General features: G+C 38.0%; 1 protein-coding gene across 4 annotated transcripts in view; it reads left to right on the forward strand.

Annotated features, from left to right (window-relative positions):
* Window positions 1-18,656, forward strand: part of CDC42BPA (CDC42 binding protein kinase alpha) — a 179,124-nt gene that overhangs the window by 134,530 nt on the left and 25,938 nt on the right. For all 4 annotated transcript variants that reach the window (XM_031061941.1, XM_031061938.1, XM_031061939.1 and 1 more), the window contains exons 19-27: window positions 200-348; window positions 1,457-1,548; window positions 4,068-4,144; window positions 12,495-12,614; window positions 13,382-13,462; window positions 15,714-15,819; window positions 16,560-16,696; window positions 17,334-17,473; window positions 18,345-18,426. In XM_031061941.1, the coding sequence (XP_030917801.1) occupies window positions 200-348; window positions 1,457-1,548; window positions 4,068-4,144; window positions 12,495-12,614; window positions 13,382-13,462; window positions 15,714-15,819; window positions 16,560-16,696; window positions 17,334-17,473; window positions 18,345-18,426 (984 nt within the window). The remainder of the gene's footprint in view (window positions 1-199; window positions 349-1,456; window positions 1,549-4,067; window positions 4,145-12,494; window positions 12,615-13,381; window positions 13,463-15,713; window positions 15,820-16,559; window positions 16,697-17,333; window positions 17,474-18,344; window positions 18,427-18,656) is intronic.

The following is an 18,656-nucleotide window of genomic DNA, read 5'->3' on the forward strand; positions in this document are numbered from 1 at the left end:
AAACATAAAATTTGCTACTTGAGTTCAGAAATACTGATGCTAACACTGCTCTTAATTTTAGATTATTTTGGAATTAATGAACTCTTACATTAAGGACATCATAGACTGGGAAATGTAGTTGTTGAAGGTAGTTACATTCCTCATGTTCAACTTCCTTTCCTCTTACTCTTTCTAATCTAATTTGCTGGTTCTTTCCTAGGACATGCCCTGGAAGATGAGGCGCTTTGCAAAGCTGGACATGTCTGCAAGGCTGGAGCTCCAGTCTGCTCTTGATGCTGAAATCCGAGCCAAACAGGCTATTCAGGATGAGCTGAACAAAGTCAAAGCTTCCTGTATCTCTACAGAGTGGTAAGACTGAATTGTTCTCATGCAAATTTACTTCAATACCTCCCAGGAAATGTCATCAAATCATTGTTTTATCTGCCTTGTCTGTGGAAATTTGATCGCCCAGATGAGAAAAAAACCCCACATCTCTCTTTATTGTTTGAACAGCTGAACAGTTCCTGGGGAAAGTTGAGATCTTGAAGGCTTTCAGAGGGAACACATTCATTTTTAATAATATGATCTCTCCTAGTTGTGATAACAAATCCAAATCCATAGTTTGGGTTTGTGTCTTAGAATATATTCTTTTTCATTCTGCTGAGAGCTGCTCTGGGTTAGCTGACTAAAATTAATTATTGCATACTGATTTGCACAGGAAGAAGTAATAATGGTTAATGGACTACTAGGAATTCTTTTATTCCTTCCTCAGACCTCTCTCTTTCTCACTTCTACCTCACCACCCCCACAGCAGAATTTATTCTGAGTTGTGTAATGCCTGAAATGGGTTGGTAGGAAGTCACTCCATTTTTAGGTGTCCAGCTTCAGCACTGCTGGGTTTTGCAGCTTTAGGAAAGCAGTAGGACAGAGCTGAGATTCAGGTGTGTTACCTGTAAAATGGGAACATCTGGTTCACCTGCCTTGAATGTTTTTCAGGCCAGGTAATGTGATGACAGGCAGCATTGGAAATCCTATAAGAACAGGAGAACCAGTGTTTGCTTTGACAGGCAAGAATGAAAAATGTGCTGAAATTGCAGAGTAGAATTACCTCTCAGCTATGAGTCAGAAAGCGCTGAAACAACTAACTGTAAAGGAACTGAGGAAAAAAATAGTTCAGCTAAATCTATTACTATCACAGGTACTTAATTAGCAAATAAATTTTAATGAAAAACAGGACTTTCTAAAACATAAACATACATACAGTCTTTTTTTCTCATTCACATGGATACAAGCTCATTCAATTGCTTAGAAATTAGAAACATGAAAAACATGAACCTATTGAATAGATAAATAGCTTTTTTCTGTAAACTGAACAGGTCCCAGTAGATTTATTCAGGTATTTGAAGACATCAGGAACAAAAGTGACTTGTATCTTGGGTTCTCAATACTTACTTACATTTTTTGTGTTCTTTTGAAGTAAATTGCAAGAATCTGAGAAGAAGAACATGGAGCTTTTGGCAGACATCGAAAGGCTGAAAAAGGAGACAGAAGAGCTTAGATCAGAAAAGGGTATGGCAACTGATATCCAAGTAAATAGTGTGTCCCATTGGTGGGTGCATCTTATCAATCAAGTGTCACCTTGAAATTAAAATATGACATCAACATGTGGGCACAACACTTGTGTGTCAAGATGTACCCACAGTTGTTGCATTTGCATTTCTAACACTTGTAATAGGCCTCAGTTTTGTTGGTACCTTTGAACCAGTAAGGTACAATTTGAGTTGAAGCTGCATTGTTTTTATTTGGCCTGTGTATAGTGATTTACTGCCAGAAAACTGTTAGAATATCGATATATTTCTAACCTTTTCTCCTTTATGATGGGTGAAGGTATTTAGACATCAATACTGATCATAGTGTTGTTCATCTCTGAGTGTTTTGGGCCTGTCTCCAGAGAGAGTAAACAACTACAGAGGAATTCATAGCACTTGTTTGCTTCTGGGATAAGTCCATGGATAGGCTTTGCAGCCTCACAGTGAGCAGTGTGGTCATGAGTGCTTTGCTGTGGTATTAAGAGCATGTTCTGGGATTACTGTTGCATCTGTCCAATACTATTTTGCGTTGCTGCTGGGAGAAGAGACTGTTTTTGGTAATTCTGCATTGAAAAAAAAAATCATTAAGAGTTGAATAATGATTTGGATGATTCTTTGCAGTTTCTGTAGTAGCTCTAATATTTGTGTCTGATGAGGCACATGGGAAGAAGTATTTTTCAGGCCAAATGGAATTACCTAATTTTCTGCAGTTCTGTGAACTCCAGAATTTAAATACCTTGGCAACAATTGCTGCGTTGGGATGTCAGATATTGTTCAGCTTTTGCAACTTAATGGCCAGTTGGTCAATAAAGTATTAGAGTTTACATTCATCTCCTATATATAGGCCTTCCAGTGCTGATTGAGTGGTAAAAATAATTCAAACCTATACAGAGCATTAACAAATGGTGCCAGTTAGCAAATAAGACTTAGGGAATTGATACTCCCTCATCTTAATGCTTAGCACTGATACCAGGATTATTCTTCCTCCAAGTGCTTGGAGAGAAGCTCTTGATAGCATTTCCCTGGAGACAAAAATACTTTGTCATGTTTAGGTTTCATTTATATGTTCTTGAACTTCCTTAAATATTGTGCATGGTTACTTGACTTCTGAAATCTTCCTATGTATTAAATAATGTTGTGAATTTATAATTAATATTTTACCCTATATTTTTTCCAGTGTTTAAAACCTTATTGTTCTGGTGAAATAAACATTTACTCTTTGCTGAAAAGAAGCAAGCAAAAAAAGACTGTTCAAGGAAACATTAGTCATGTTTCTTAACAGAATTATGTTAGTAATTTTCTGCTGCAATTATTCTAATAGTCTGATAGAAATACACTTGAATTTAAATCATTACTACCTTTGATTTGGTTTTCTCTTAAAAGAAGAAATACATTGCTGTTTGAATTATAGAACTGTATAGAAGATTCAAATGTAGTCAGGGTACCGTGGTAGAGTAACTTGCAGTCTGTGGAAATTGATTTCTAGGAAGGGATTATTTGCATTAGCACCTAATCCTTTCCTGTTTATAAATATATTTCAGAAATTCAAAGATGGGGAAAAGATTGCTGAGAGTATTCCATAAAGTTGGTGGTAGTTTGAAAATTTGTTTGATTATTTTATTGTGATTTCAGTGTATTTATGTTTTAAAGAGGAAAGTGTCCTTTGCAACTTTATTCACTGTGGGTTATATTGAGAACATACAGATATGGCTAATTAGAGCAAGACACTGACATTTTTAAAAAGAAATAGGAACTTCTGATATCCTTGTTTTGAGATGCACACAGTCCTGCAGGCTCTGGTCATAATAAATACATGAATGTATGTGCATATATAACATGTTTATAGCGTTGAGAAGAATAGAGTTCATACACATCTGTGAAGTATAAACACACACCCAGCAACTGGAATTAGAAAAGAAGAAACAAAAAATACCAGTTGGAGCAAGTTAAAGTAAGAGCTGAGGTGTGGCAGCCCCTGTAGCTCCAGAGGATGCAGCGTCTCTGCTCCATCGCTTCAGTGTGTGACAGAAACGTCTGAAACTTCCCCCAGGATTGTGCACCTGCTGGGCACTCAGCAGGGAGAGGTGTCAGGCACAGAGCATGGCTCAAGGAACCCATCTGGTTTGGAAATGCCATGCTTTTTTTGGCTCCAGCTGTCCTGCCACAGTGGGACATCCCACATGTCACCAGGTGGCACCTGCTGGGTTAGTGTATGGTGCAAATGGACATGGACACCTAAGAATCCAGTGCCCTCTGCATAACAGACATGGACACAGAGTGTGTTTCCACATGGAGCTCACACCACACACATCCTAGCTTGGGAAAGGTTGATTAAACCTTGTTCATTAAAAAATGGAAAATAAACCAAATGTGCAGCTTATTTCGAAACACACAGGCGTTTCAGGTGGACACTCAAAATTCTGATTCAGCAAGGCAAAGGTCCTCCATGAGAAGGTCATATTTTCTGTAGCTTATAAACCTGCTGCTGCTGTTTTCTAGGTGTAAAGCACCAAGACTCACAGAATTCTTTCTTGGCATTTTTGAATGCGCCTACCTCTGCTCTGGATCAATTTGAAGTAAGTGCACAGCTATTCTAACTCACTCAGTGGAACTGCTGTTGTGTGCAGGTCCTGTGCATATTTGCTGAGGGTTTGCTCTTGTATTTTAATTGTATTGCACCAATAATATTTGTCTATAATAATTATTTATCATTTACAGTGCTGGCTGTCTTCTCTTGAATGCTTATAATCACAGTGAATTCTGTCTCAAACCTTGAATGCAGAAATTTGCCTGATTTTGCAGTGAACATGAAAAGCATAGTTGTTCAAATGGCTTTTCTTTGTATTCAGAAAATGCTAAGTAATGCAAGCAGTGGTTTGGTAAAAACAAGAAAATACCAAATCATCCTTGATTGTATCCCATGAAGTCATTAGTACTGTTTATTAGGTTGTTTTCATCATCTGTTCATTTACAAAGATCTGTAAAATCCAGATAATTGCTACTCATTTCCTCTCCACAGATCCTTTTATTTAAAAAATGAATCTGTTTCATACCTTTGCCACTTCTAGACAAAAGATCAGAATGGGTAGAAAGCCTGGCAGGAAAAAATTTAAACTACATTTATTATCTTCTTTTCTAACCAACAGTAAGCAAAGCATCATCTTTCTTTTAAAAGAACAGCTGAGGTGAAATATTGGTCAAACTGAATTCAGAGGATACAAGGCACTACCTGTACAGTTAGATATTAATCTGAAATTTGCCCAGTTTTTCCTATTGCAAATACAGCATCATCACATTTAGTTATGAAAGAGCATAATCCCTGCTGTTACTGCTGTCCCAAAATTCTCTCTTTTCATTATGTATTCACTAATTCATTGTTCTCTCTTGAAGTCCTCACAATTAACATAGTTTTTAAATTTCCTTTGTAATAATTTATCTTATAAATTACTTTCAGTGTAAGAATCCTGTTGAGAGTATAACAATAATACATTATTGAGTAAATGCTGTAAAAACACTGGTTTCTTTACAGATAGTACATTAATTAATTGTCTATGAAAGGCAATTAATGAAAACGTACTGAGGTAATTATTACTGCCACTGGTTATTTACAGTTCTTTATTTTTGCACTTTTATTTATACTGAACAGTTTTCTTCATCCTTTTCTTTCTCTCTCTCTCTTTTTTTTTACTGCTGTGTTCATTAAAATAGGATTCCTTTTCCTCCTCTTCATCCTCATTGATTGATTTTATGGATGACGTAAGTCTGACTTTCAACCCAGTAAATCCCTCAATAACAGATCACTTGATTGATTTGGAATATTCCAACATTAATGCAGTCAACTTAAAAAATCTGCACATGCAGTGGAGAACAAAGTATTTCTGTAATAGCACTCTTACACCTATTTGTATGGATAGGTGTTTTGTTTTGAAATAAATGCTTTTCTTTAGGTGCAGGTGAAGAATTCTTAATTGCAAACAGTTTTTCTGATGGGGAAAAGCTGCTTTTAGGCCTTGTCTATTGATATGGCCTGTAAAAAACAGTTCCAAAATCATCAGCACATTTATGTATTTAATTCTTTTGCTTCATATTATTCCTTTATCATGAGTTATTTCCTTAAGTTTTCTAATCACTTCTCTTAAAAAGTTTCCCTTCCATACAGTTAATTTCTGTACACTCAAAATATTTTCTGGTTTTTAACCTGCATTGTGAGAAGTCATTTTCATTATGACTGAAGTGAACTTACTACTTTTTGTTGCCATTTGATATGCAGGTTTTCTGTCAGGACTTTTAAATATTTAAACTGTTTAAATATTCCCACTAGTTAATTGTATACTAAGGGAATTGAGTTAAAAGCTAAGAATTGACTGCATTATATTTCTTCCAAACTGAAGTAGTAGGCCTATAAAAGTAATTTTTAATAAAATTTTTGAAAGCCAGGTGTATAGAGCCCCATCCATTACAGCTCTGTAGGAATAATTGTGTGTGTGTGTGTCTGTCTGTGCTCGTAGATGTGTTTATGCATATTATACATACATACAGTCACACATATTTATACAAATGTGTTTAACACAGTGTAATCCCATTGGCATTGAAATTAGATCAAGTTAATATTGTTTGAGAAATCTCTGCTGTGAAGGGTGTAGCAAAGAGGATGAGGTAAATGGGCCTTTTCTGCTGTTTTCATTTCCTTTTACATACTCTGAAAAAATGCTTTTCTTCTGGATGCTTTTTCTCTGTAAATCAGGTTTATACCTCACACAAAATGTCAAGGTTCATCTTTGGTGTCGTAGTAGAAGGCACTTCCCTGCTTTTTTGTATAGCATACAGAAAGCTTCTGGCTTGCTGATAGTGTTGGAATTTTCTTACACACAAAAAACTAAAAGAGAAAAAAAAGAGGTACAGTTTCCTGTTGTGTAAATCCACAAAAACCAAATAATATTTATATTCTTCATCTAGATTAAAGAAAACATATTCTGTGTTACCTGAGTATTAGGAGCACGGAGGTACAGTTTCCTGTCGTGTAAATCCACAAAAAAATAAGTAATATTTATATTCTTTATCTAGATTAAAGAAAACATGTTCTGTGTTACCTGAGTATTAGGAGCACTTTGTTTGTATCAGCAGGTTCTTGAACAGAAATTTATCTTTAAAAATATCTAAAACACTCCCCTAAACCCTATTAAAAGAGAAATAAAGGACATATGTGGTAGTTACTGATAATGTTCTATTTTGCAAGGAGAAGCTTAGGACATGGATATTTTCCTGGTTGCTCTCTAGTTAATTCTGAAGGACTTCAGTACTTTATTCCATATTTATTGTTGCTTGTTTTTTGGGGTTTTTGGGGTGGGTTTTTTTTGGTTTGTTTGTTTGTTTTTGAGAAGGCAGCATTTTTTTCCACAAGCATTTTGACAATTTTGTTTTTTTCTTTATGGAAGTGAGTCATTTTCAGCTGCTGGCATACATCCTTTCATAGCAATTCTTCTTGATTGGTCCACCCAGATCAGATCTTTGCAGACCTTCTAGTCTTGGGTAAAGGTTCAGATATTAATATTTATATTGTTTGCCTGTAGTTAGCTTCCTGCACATGGAGTCAAACTTCTCCTGTTCCATCTTCAATTTGAGTCCAACAGGAGTGATTTTTTTCCTCAGTTGCACTGGGCAAAAGAAATCTCTGGGCTGGACTGGCCAGGGGCTCATGTCTCTAACACCAAGGCAGAATTCTCTCTCTTCTGACCAAACTGCAGAATAAGTAGAGTTGGCTGCTCAAAGATGGGAAGAGCACCTTGTAGAGAAATACAAGACATTCTGTCTTTGTTAGAAAGAGAGATAAAGCTGTTATCTGTGTTAGTAGATGAAAAGTAATGTCATTCAGTTGTGCTGTGAAAGTCAGTTCTGCATCTTTGATTTACTGGACAATCACTTGATTCATTCATAGCATAATTTATAGGCTGAATTATCTAAATGAATGCTTATTTATGATTTAGCTCATTGAGTTGGTTTAATATCAATATATTAGATAGACTTAAATTAAAATAAGGCTATTAAAACTCCCTGCCCACTGGATGTGACCTCCATTCCCTTCCCAATGACTCTTACTGGCAGTGGTTACCTTGAAGGACAGCATTTCTTGCAGCATATCCAGAAGAATTAACTTCTCAGTCAAACCTGAGAAATCTGAGGGTTCACTGGGGTCTTTGTAAGACCAAGGAAGGGTTAGAAGTCCTTAGGTCAGTGCTGCAATATTGCATGGGGTTCAGGAAAACCTGTCTTGTAATCAAGAACCCCAAGTAAGTATTTCTGTTAGCCTGGATTGTTTCTTCAGACTCTGTGCCTTATTAAGGAAGGACAGAGTGTGTGTAAAATAAGGTGCAGGGGCAGGTGCAAGGCATTCCTTGCAGGATCTCTGGTGCCTGTTCAGCACACAGATGTGCACACTGCACTGGGTTTCCCAGGGTGAGTATGTCTTGTGTGTCTGCCATCCAAATAACAGAACTATTTATAGCACTCTCTGAATGACTGGAGTTAATTCCAATTTTTCCAATGAGGAAAACAGTAGTTTTGCAATTTCTGCTGGAGAGAAATAAAAATAGATGTCCTGTAGCCTGCAGATGCTGTGGAGAAAGTGGTAGCTCGCTACTCAGATGAGCAGCACTCACTGTTGGTTCCTGCCTGGAAAAGATGCTGGGTCAGGTTGGCAGAACTGGTGCCTAAATCCTCTTAGCTGTGACAGCCCGCAGGTTCAGAAACCATCCTGGTCTGTCCTCTGCACACAGGGGAGGGGGAGTGTGTTTGCAGTCCCTGAATTCCAGTCCGGGTGGGGAGGGAAGTCACCCCCAGTGACTGTAAGAGACTAAACCCTGCTGCTGTCTCTGCTGTGTGTTGCAGGCTGTCTCAGTGACACTGTCTGGGTGTTAAGTCTCCTGTGTTCACCAGAAGTGTCTGACAGTGGAAGTGTGGGGTTTTGTTTCTTTGCCAGGTGGATCTTTGTGAATCCCACTAGCTGTGAGAAGCAATCAGCTTGTTTTGTTTAAGGATGAATTTGTGGTTATTTCATAGCAATAAAATGGAATCCCATTTTTCCTTGACAAAATTATTTTTCCCTCATGCTCAAAAATAATATTTTTTGCCCTATTACTAACACCTTAGAAATTAGAAATAGATTTCTTAAGTCCTCCTGCAATCTGTCCTCGCATGCAGTCTCCATGGGCTTTGCTAGACTAAGCAAATCTGAGCTCTGCAAGTAGCCACAGAATAATAAATGGTGTTCAGAATTCTTATTATTGAGCAGAATAAGTCATAGTGGTGTGTGGTGAGAGCCTTGACTTCATCTGCACGTTCATAATTGAGTAAATCTGGTTCATAAGATACTTTAAATTGGACATATTGTGCCTCCAGTAGATTACTTTATTCATCTTGTTCAAAGCACAGAGATGCCAACTGCAAATTAATGGTGCAGTGTAGTCTGCAGCCCTGCTGCTATTGTCCAGTGCAAGACTGTTGACTTGGAATAGCTGTTCCTTTTTTTTTTTTATGTTTCTTCCTTCTTGTTAGCCCAGAATAGCTTGTTTTTAAAATCCTTGTAACAGTGAACACGCCTGTGTGTGTCTGAACACTGCCTGTGGAGATAGAGTGAGGAATTCTGAGGTGATGTATGTGTCACTGTTTGGTTTTGTAACATATTCTCCTCCTCTCTTTGTTAAAGCGCTCTCCTTCCTGTATTCCAGCTAACAAAGGCAGACGTGTAAGAGGCTGTCTTACTCTATGTGGCCCTTTATTTTTTGCCTGTTTTGTCCATGTTTAATGTATGGATTGTGTATTTACCTCACTGCATGTCTTGTGCTGCTGCTGCTGCTGTTTGCTGCTGCTGCTGTGCTTTTTGTCGTTTTACAGCCGTGGGCTCAAAGCTTTTGGATTATTTCATTTGGCAATCCTGTGAGCAGAATATCTCTGAAACTGGAGAAGATGCTTTGGGTGCTTTCTCATTTCAGTGAACCCCATGAGCAGAATATCACAGTAACTGGAGAAGATGCTTTGGGTGCTTTCTCATTTCAGTGAACCCCATGAGCAGAATATCACAGTAACTGGAGAAGATGCTTTGGGTGCTTTCTGATTTTAATGTGAAAGTTCTGTGTGGAAGCTGATCAGGCAGATGCAGGTTGGGAAGATGAGCAAACATGAAATGAGAACCTGTTTGTTTCCTTGCCCTTAAGAGAAGGCATGTATTAAGTCATGGGAATTGCCCATAGAAGATCAAGGTTTGGTATTTGAGGGGAACATCACAGCAAATGATAGAAAATATCACAGTACAAAGATAAATAAACATGAAGTGGGAATTGAGTAAATGGAGCATCAAGGACGATAGGAAAAATTCATACAAAGAAAACAGAGATGGTTGTGTTGTGGCTGGTTAAGCTGGAAAGGTCTATGGTGTTTCAAAAGTCAAGGTGGGTTTTTAAGGGTTTACAGATGTTATCAAAGCAGACTCAATGAGGATTAATTCCTACCAGTTATGCTGTGTCCATTTTAATCTCATACTGCCACTTCTGTTTCTTTTATACAGATGAGATGGAAGGGATAAGTAAGCATACACAGCATTTCTGTTGAATGTTCAATAAACAAATGGCAATGCCCATCAGCTCTAATGATGTCCTTACCCATGCAGTTCAAAGCACACTGCTGACTCTCTCAGGCAAGGTTGTTTTTGTTGGTGGTGCCTCCAGTTCAGAAGTTCTCTCTCCTCCAGATGTGTTTATACACTGGCCAGCTTTGGCTGAGACCTGCACAGTCCTGTGGAAGACAGCAAAGCTCTTGCAGTTTGGTAGGAAATAGTGAAATCTACTTTGGGTAATCCAGTGGATTAGTTTAAAACCAGTTTGAAAGATGCTAGCATGGTCTTCATAAACTGTTGACCATAGTTGAGTCAGGTTGCTTTTGTGCTTGGTTCTTCTCATTAAAGCCAGGACCCCAAGATCACTGCAGCAATCCAGCTTAAGGCCCTTGTTTCTGCACTGAAGGTGGTGGTTAAATTCCCTTCTGCAATGGTGGATCAGGTTCTGTGTGTTTCGTGGGCTTTTTATGTTTGTAAGTAAAGTGAAAATGCATTTGTTACTGTTTCAGCAGTTGTCTTCAACCACAAAGGTTTTGTAGCACATTCCAGAAAGGTTCCATCACTGATAATCAGGCTTGTACTACATTTTTTCATAGACACCATGAAAATTCTTTGGTATGCAGATGCTGCTTTGAAAGGGAAAGCCCTTGGAGTATCTGGAAACATTTATGAAATGATAGATTAGATCTCCAGGTTTAACTTGTAGGAAAAAAGGAGTGTCTCTTTCTTGCTATGAAAAAATTTGCCTGTAGTTACTCACTGGGCTTATTTTTTAGTAACATTTTCAAGGAGGAGGTAGAATTGTTGACGGTTAAACAGTCTTTGTGTAGACTCCAAGTTTTCACATGTTTAGACTGGATTAAAAAGAAGTTTAAAATAATTGAAACATGTTGCATTTGAGGATTTACTACTTAAGGCATCAGTGTTTCTAATACTGGGTAAAGCTTTCAATTATTATTTGCTTCTGATAAATCTGAGCACAAAATGTTCACTTTACTGCTACTTTTTGCCTGAATGCTTGAAACACATGATCTATGTGTAGTAAACAGGTGTATCCCAGTGTAAGAATTTCCCATTTGCATTTCAGAAATGGTTGCAGGCATGTTAATGTGCCTAAGTTGATTAAACTGATGAGCATTCTCCACCAGATAATTTTTTTGGAAAGGTATGGTAAAACTAGAAGCCATCAGACTTAACTCACTATTAAAAAAATATAAATTAAAATAAAACTAGCAACTGCACCTGTTGGCTACCATGACTGCTCCTGAAGAACAGGACTGTATGTGCATGTATAAAATTGGCTTGGCAATATAATTGATTCCCAAAAAGCAGTAAAGTTTGTGGAATTCTTGGTATTGTCAGTGGCAAATGAGATGAGAAACACTGGAATGTTCAAATGCTTTCTGTAAACATGGCTGCATATTTTAGTTTGTCTGCAAGCTAGACAAATCCTTGGCAATGCAGGACTGATGATAGCATTGCTCCAGAAAATCAAGGCATGCCACGAAGCCTTCTGCAGGCCTGCAGCTTTTATTTTTAGTGGGAAAGAAGCATTTTCACAATTTGTGGGGTTTTTTTCTAATATAATTTTACATAGGAAATTTTGCAGAGATGTCTTGTTTTCAAGGAAGAATCCTGCCTTCTCTGATTTTTTCAGCTTTACTAACAAAAGATGACTTGTTGCCCAGGATGCCTCTTTGTACCTATGTGCCTTGTTCAGTGTAGCTCTGTGTTGGGCTTAGTTTCATTCTGTAGATCAAGGACTAGGAAAACATTCCCCAGAAGAATCTGTGTTCCTGGTAAGGATGTTTCTGTAGTTCAGATGGGGTGCAAAACCCCCTCAGTTCTCTGTGAATGCAGTTATCAGGATATACACTGCTCTGCCTTTTGTCCTTGTTTTCTTCTGAATATGTTTTCAGGAATTTACATGGGCTATGTGAAAATTCACTTCCAACAAATCCCTGCTACCAGTGGACAAAACCCAGTAGTGTTCAGAAAACATTCATCCTTGAAAAATGCTGAATTGCAAGTGTCTTCAAGTGGTTATCAGGGCCCTGAACTAGCAGCTCTTATGCATGTGCTCACCTCTCAGCAGAAGCCTTGGCGTGTTTACATGCAACAATTTTCATTCCATTTTGTTGCTTTTAATTAGGAAGCTGCTTAAAACTGAATTTTTATCCTCTCAGTTCTCTCTTAGGAATTCTACTGCTCCCATATCTTATTTTGGTAAGAGTTGAGAATTCTTTTTTAATGATGTCTTTGATTTATTTCTTTGGTTGTTGTTTTTTTTTTTTTCCTCTTTTGAATTTTTCTCCTAGATTGATTCAGTTGAGAATTTTACATTGTCTAATACTCCATCACGGGATGAAGATAGCAAGTCTCACCTCCACTCAAGATCAAGGTCTCCTTCTACAGCCAGTGAGATTGAACCAATTGAGGTACTTCAGTGTTGAAAGATGTTTCTCCTTTTTTTCCCTCTTTTTAGGAGTAACAGTTTCACTTGTATAAAAATGAGTACTGCAAGTCTTTTGTTTGAAGTGAAGCTCATTCTTCTGCAGCAAGACTGTTTAAGACTTTGTAATGGCCTTCTGCACTAGTGGTGAACTGTGTTTTGGGGAATGCTGTATTTCCTTTCACCTATGGTTAATTGAATAGGGATGGGAACTATGAATTGTTAGTTATGGTCTCTCTTCATAACATATATATGGTTAACTGAATAGGAATGGGGACTATGAATCAATTATTAGTTATGGTCTCTCTTCATAACATATCCTCAGTCATGAACATTTAAGAAATGTTGGCGCAAAGATTGTTGTAATATAGTTTGTAAAAATGCACTTTAAAGCCCTGCTGGAAGTCTTGTTATTATGAAATGTTAGCCAGATTCTGCAACTATAATAATACACTGGTGTAATAATTTATCCCCTTTCCCCGATTAAAAAAAAAAGTGTGTTTTCTAATATTTTATATCAGAAAATATCTAATCAGATGTTTCAGACAATGTGAAGTTGGTTTTAACATTTAGGAGATGAATCTTGCTGAGAAATAAGATTTGTTTTTCTGAGTCCTGCATGAATCAGTTTGGTTTCATGGCTTGGATGCTGGGGAATGGGGTGGGTGGGACAACATGCTCTTCTTCCTTTATCCAGGCTTTCTTTGCTGGTGTGTTCTTGATGTCTGATTGATTTTTGGGGGCTCTGTGCAGGTTACAGATCATCCTCCCCGTTCCATTCACACGCCCACCATGAGGACAGCATACATTGGCTCGGGACTCTCTGCACCAAAGGTACCCTTTTGTCAAGAATTCCCACTTTCTGTGTAGCAAGGGCAATGTGGCACTCCTGGGCTACAGCTCCAGGAGAGCTGGTTATCACACTGATCCTACCAGAGCTGCCTGGAAGGGTGTTTAGGAGATGAATATGTGGGGTGTTTATGTGCAACCTGGTTGCCCTCTAAAATTTAAAACCCTTGGTTCTTACATTATGGGGCGTGAGGAGCTGCACTAGGAATTCCACAGGCATTGGATTGTAGGAAAAACGGTAGTTTGGAGACCAGAAAGAGGTAAATGAGCTAGAATGTGAAGAAAGCAAAGTGCCATCCTAGGAAGAGAGTGTTTTATGACATGTGTCTGACCAACATGCCACTCTACTCTTTGCATACAAGAAAGTCTCAGATTAGCATGTCTGCAGGCTAATTAGATGTTTATTCTTGAGAAAAGGCAAAGGGTTTCCCTAAAAATAAAACCACAGATTTGCCTGTTTTAAAGCAGTGTAGAGTGAGCACTACAGGAAGAGATTTCCAATTTTGCTGTCTTTTGGCTTTTACCTGCATAAGTACTGATTTTCCATCACTTGTTGAAGTCATTTTGCTGTTGCTGAACATGCCAGTATATGCTAATTCCCAGGAGATTATGTCTATTCAAGCAAATGAAGAATAAATACCAGCTTTAAAGGAAAAAAATTCTTGTGAAAGTTTTGAAAATGGCTCAATGGTTTAGGAATCTTCTTTATATTTAAAAATAACAGAGTTTTTGTGCAAATAATAATGAAGTAAGCAAGCCTTTCTAGTAGATCTGTTTCTCTGCTTTGATAAATTGCAAAGTGGCAGAAGATTCACTTGTATAAAAGAAAGCTAGAAATTTTGAGCAGACAGTGCTCTGTTGGCAGCATCTTAGTAGATCAATTAAAAAAAATACTTGAGGTGCCCTTGGAATCATGTGAAACAGACTTTACTGTCTACATAATTTAATTTTTGCATGCATTTTGCTCAGTAAGTAATGACTTGCTTTATAATTTATTATATCCCCTAAAGAACCTTCTTATTTTTTGATTGCATCAGTGTTTAAAGCTGGGTGTTGTTTCCCTGCAAGTCTCAATACAGAACATTCTGTAGACAGAATGCTGCCATTGTAACAGTAAAACTGTCATTAAATATGGATAAGTTTGAGCCCTTAGCTGTGATATCTTATGCTCTGAAAAACAGGAAAGTGAGTAAAATTTTAACATGCCTACTCTCCAAATAGTCTGCAAAATAGTCCTGTTTGAGATCATGTACATGATCAGGTTTTTTGGGGACAGTCTTTGCTGTCATTAAATATGGGTAAGTTTAAGCCCTTACCTGTGATATCTTATGCTCTAAAAAACAGGAAAGTGAGTAAAATTTTAACATGCCTACTCTACAAAGTAATCTGCAAAATTGTCCTGTTTGAGATCACATACATGATCAGGGTTTTTTTGGGACAGTCTTTGCATTGACCCTATGCTCTGGCCTTTCTTTATTATTAACTTGCAGTTATTTGCTGGGAGTTTTTATAGGAAAGCAAAGCAGCTTCCTGGATTTTATATAAGGCCATCTGTGAGTCATCCTACCACATTTTGTGGGCCCTTAGCCTTTATATAGCAGCATTAGCATGGCCATCCTTGAGGAGAGGGAGAGAATGAAACCACTTACTCATGTACTCTGTGTTCCCAAGGAATAATAAAAAAAGAGAAACCCTTTCAAAATCAACTTCATCTATCAACTTCAGCTCTTGCCTTTAGATTGGGTGTTCTGAATTGCCCCTGCTGAACACCATAAAAGGGGGCTCTGCCAGGGCTTTCTGGCATTGAATTTTGAAAAAGTCTGCTATTTTTCTTTTAACTAAGGCAGTACTCCTGAGAGAGGAGCACTGAACTTGCAGCTTAGAAAATACTGTCATGGGTTGACCTGGTGACAGTCAGGTGCTCTCCAAGCACATTGATGATACACCTTCAGCTTCTAAAGTGTAACAGAATCACTTGGGCAGCTTTCCTATCTGCAATGGAAGCAAACTCATGTTCTGAGGCAGGCTCCAGTTTCCATGGCCTTGTTTACAGAGGATGTTTTAAATTATCAGCAGTGGGCACAGTGATGAGGAATTTTTTTTTGCTCAGATCTCATTTCAGCAAGCACAAACAAGCTGCCTTATGAAATGCACCTGTGCTCTCTTGTCTGTGAAAGAAATAACTGTACTTGAGAAGTGTTACAGGTGCTAAGATCCTTGTCTGCTCATTTCACAGCCTAAAGCTCACCAGTTTGTAGTGAAATCCTTCAACACACCAACAAAATGCAACCAGTGCACATCCCTGATGGTTGGTCTGATACGACAGGGCTGTACTTGTGAAGGTAAGCACTTGGGAGAGCACAGCAAGTGTGAACTGAAGTTCTTACAGATGCAAATGGCACAGGAAATGTAGTGTGGTGATGCAGGAGTCTTCTGCTCATATTTTGAATAGCAGTATATTCTCATGCTTCAGTCTTTAAGACTAGAAGCCAAACACTTTGAACTACATAAGAGATTGCCCAGTTATCTGGGGACGCTCTTATTCCAGTTGGTGGTACAAGAGCTTAGTTCTGTGTACTCAAAATAGCAGTAAGTGGCCACAGGTGGCCCCCTGAGTGGTCACACCAGCTTTGCTTTATGTTGCAGGGCAGAATTTAATAGACATCCATTCTGACTTATTCCAGAAGGAAGCAGAATTGATACTGAATGGCAGTTATTCTTGTTTGTATGCACACAGAATGATGCTTATTATTTAAAGGATGTTCCAGTGTTTTGTTTACTAGTAGAGTTGGGCCTAGAGGACATAATGGAGATTATATTAGGCTCTTTCTTATCTGGATGAAAGCAGGTGTATCCATAAACTATTTGAAAAAGAGAAATTTGGGATTTAGAGCAGATAAAAACATGAACTTTGCTGTGTGCAGACTTATATTTCTGTCTGTAGCAAAGTTCAGTGAGATTATTCAGATGCTGGTCAAAAAAGGAAAGGGGATTTCTTTGTAAATCTTGTCGTCATTATCCCAACTTTTGCATTGCACAAGAAATAACCATCAATCTTTTTGTTTCTTCTGCTCCTCACAAGTGTGTGGATTCTCTTGCCACGTGACCTGTGCAGACAAGGCTCCTGCAGTATGTCCAATCCCTCCTGAGCAGACTAAGGGACCTTTGGGAATAGATCCACAGAAAGGCATAGGAACAGCTTATGAAGGACATGTCAGAGTAAGTAGGAGGCAGCTGCATTTGGGACACTGACATTAAATGCATTGTTTCCCAGAGCTGGCATTACTTTGAATATTGGGGGGATAGATTCAATTGCATCTTAGGGTAGCAGTTTGGCAACTAAGACCTAAATTTTCACAAAGCAACTCTTAGCATTGTCAGCAGTGATCCTCTCTCCATCTCTGTTGGTCAGTGTGCTTTGGGTTGGTCTTGAGTAGTTCCATCTCTGAAGTTCAGATCATCTTCCAGGCTCTGTGAGTTTTTTGAGTCTTTCTGCTGTCTGTGGTTACTGGTGTGGATATTTGCACAGAAATATTAAAAGATTTACTCAGCATAGTTTTGGCAGTAATTCTGTAGCCAACTAGAGTCGAGTTTTTGTCTCCATGTTTGTTAATACATCTCTGAATGAATTTGTGAAATGAGAAGAAAGAATCTGTGATGCTATTAATTTATTAAGTAATATATTGTCTGTCTGTGTTTGTTGTTCTTACTGCTTCTGGGCTCTCACATATGTTGCTTAACATCATCACTGAATTAAAACTTTCCAGCCCAGATAAGCAAACTTATTTTTGTGCTGTTTGATCTTTTGATTGCATCCAAACTAACAGAGAATTGATCAGAATTTATCTTTCTAAAGGTCCCAAAGCCAGCTGGAGTAAAGAAAGGCTGGCAGAGAGCACTGGCAGTGATCTGTGATTTTAAACTCTTCCTGTATGATGTAGCAGAAGGAAAAGCATCTCAGCCCAGCGTGGTAGTGAGTCAGGTCATAGACATGAGGTAAGCTGTTTGCTGCTGGTGGCAGCTTGGCAGAGGCACTGGGAGGTTTTGTTCTGCTTTTCCTTTTTGTCAAATCAGTAAGCAAGCTCCAGAGCTTTTATGAAACCCTTTAATCGATGTTGAAAGGCACTAATTTTCTGGGATAAAGAAAATAAAAGAGCAGTTAGCAGTTACTTGGAGTTAGGCTGAACGACACTTGTTTGTTCCTATACGGATGTCTAAACTTCCATTACAACATCATGTGTAAAGAGCATCTGTTCAGCTGTGCAGAAGATCTGGAATGAATAAAGAATTAAAAATAACACCATTTTGGAGTTGAAAAGAGTTTTGAAAGATATAAAACTTTGTTATAGGGTAAATGTATTACAATTTTTACTAGAGAAGGGCTAAATAGTTTGTTCCCACTATCTTCAGTATTACTGAAATACTGCCAGCCTCACTGAAGGCTGAGAATATCTAACATAGCAACTAAGTAAAGCTCATCTCTGACCTAAATTAGTTCATCCAGGAAGCCCCAAACTGCTGAAGGTTATATCTTAGTTTGGATTTTTATGAGAGTTGGAGAGGTTGTTCTTTGTTCCACTTATTTTTAAAATTGGACTTTTCCTTTAAAGGTTTTAATTTATACAGATTAAAAACAGTTACAGAATATCTGAATAGATTTATTTCCATCAGCATTTACCAGGAATTAATTATGCAATATTGTATTTGTGAGTTTTATCTTCAGATACAGATGAAAGGATAATTTTAAAAATCAGATTTTAGTGCTGACTTGTTTCCTTCACTAAACAAGACTATTGAAAAAGTAAAATCCAAACAGACAGATTTTGCTCATTAACTCTTTTCCAATTATGTTTATGGTCTCCATAAGGGATGAAGAATTCTCAGTGAGTTCTGTCTTGGCCTCAGATGTCATCCATGCAAATCGGAAAGATATCCCCTGTATCTTTAGGGTGAGTATGACATCCTGGTTTCACAGGGTGATGTATGCTCTGACAGCTTGCCAGTATTTTATTTCCTTGGCCAGTTCTGCCCCTGTGGAATCCATGGCAGCAGCAGCAATGCATAGGGATCTGTACATATGTAATTTCTGTGGTAAAAATAGCACTGGTACATCTAGACAAGCATTCATCTCTGTGTAGGTTGTATTTTTTCATCTTCACAATAAGACGTATTTTCCTTC

This window comes from Geospiza fortis, unplaced genomic scaffold, assembly GCF_000277835.1.
Source record: "Geospiza fortis unplaced genomic scaffold, GeoFor_1.0 scaffold88, whole genome shotgun sequence".
Lineage (NCBI taxonomy): Eukaryota > Metazoa > Chordata > Aves > Passeriformes > Thraupidae > Geospiza > Geospiza fortis.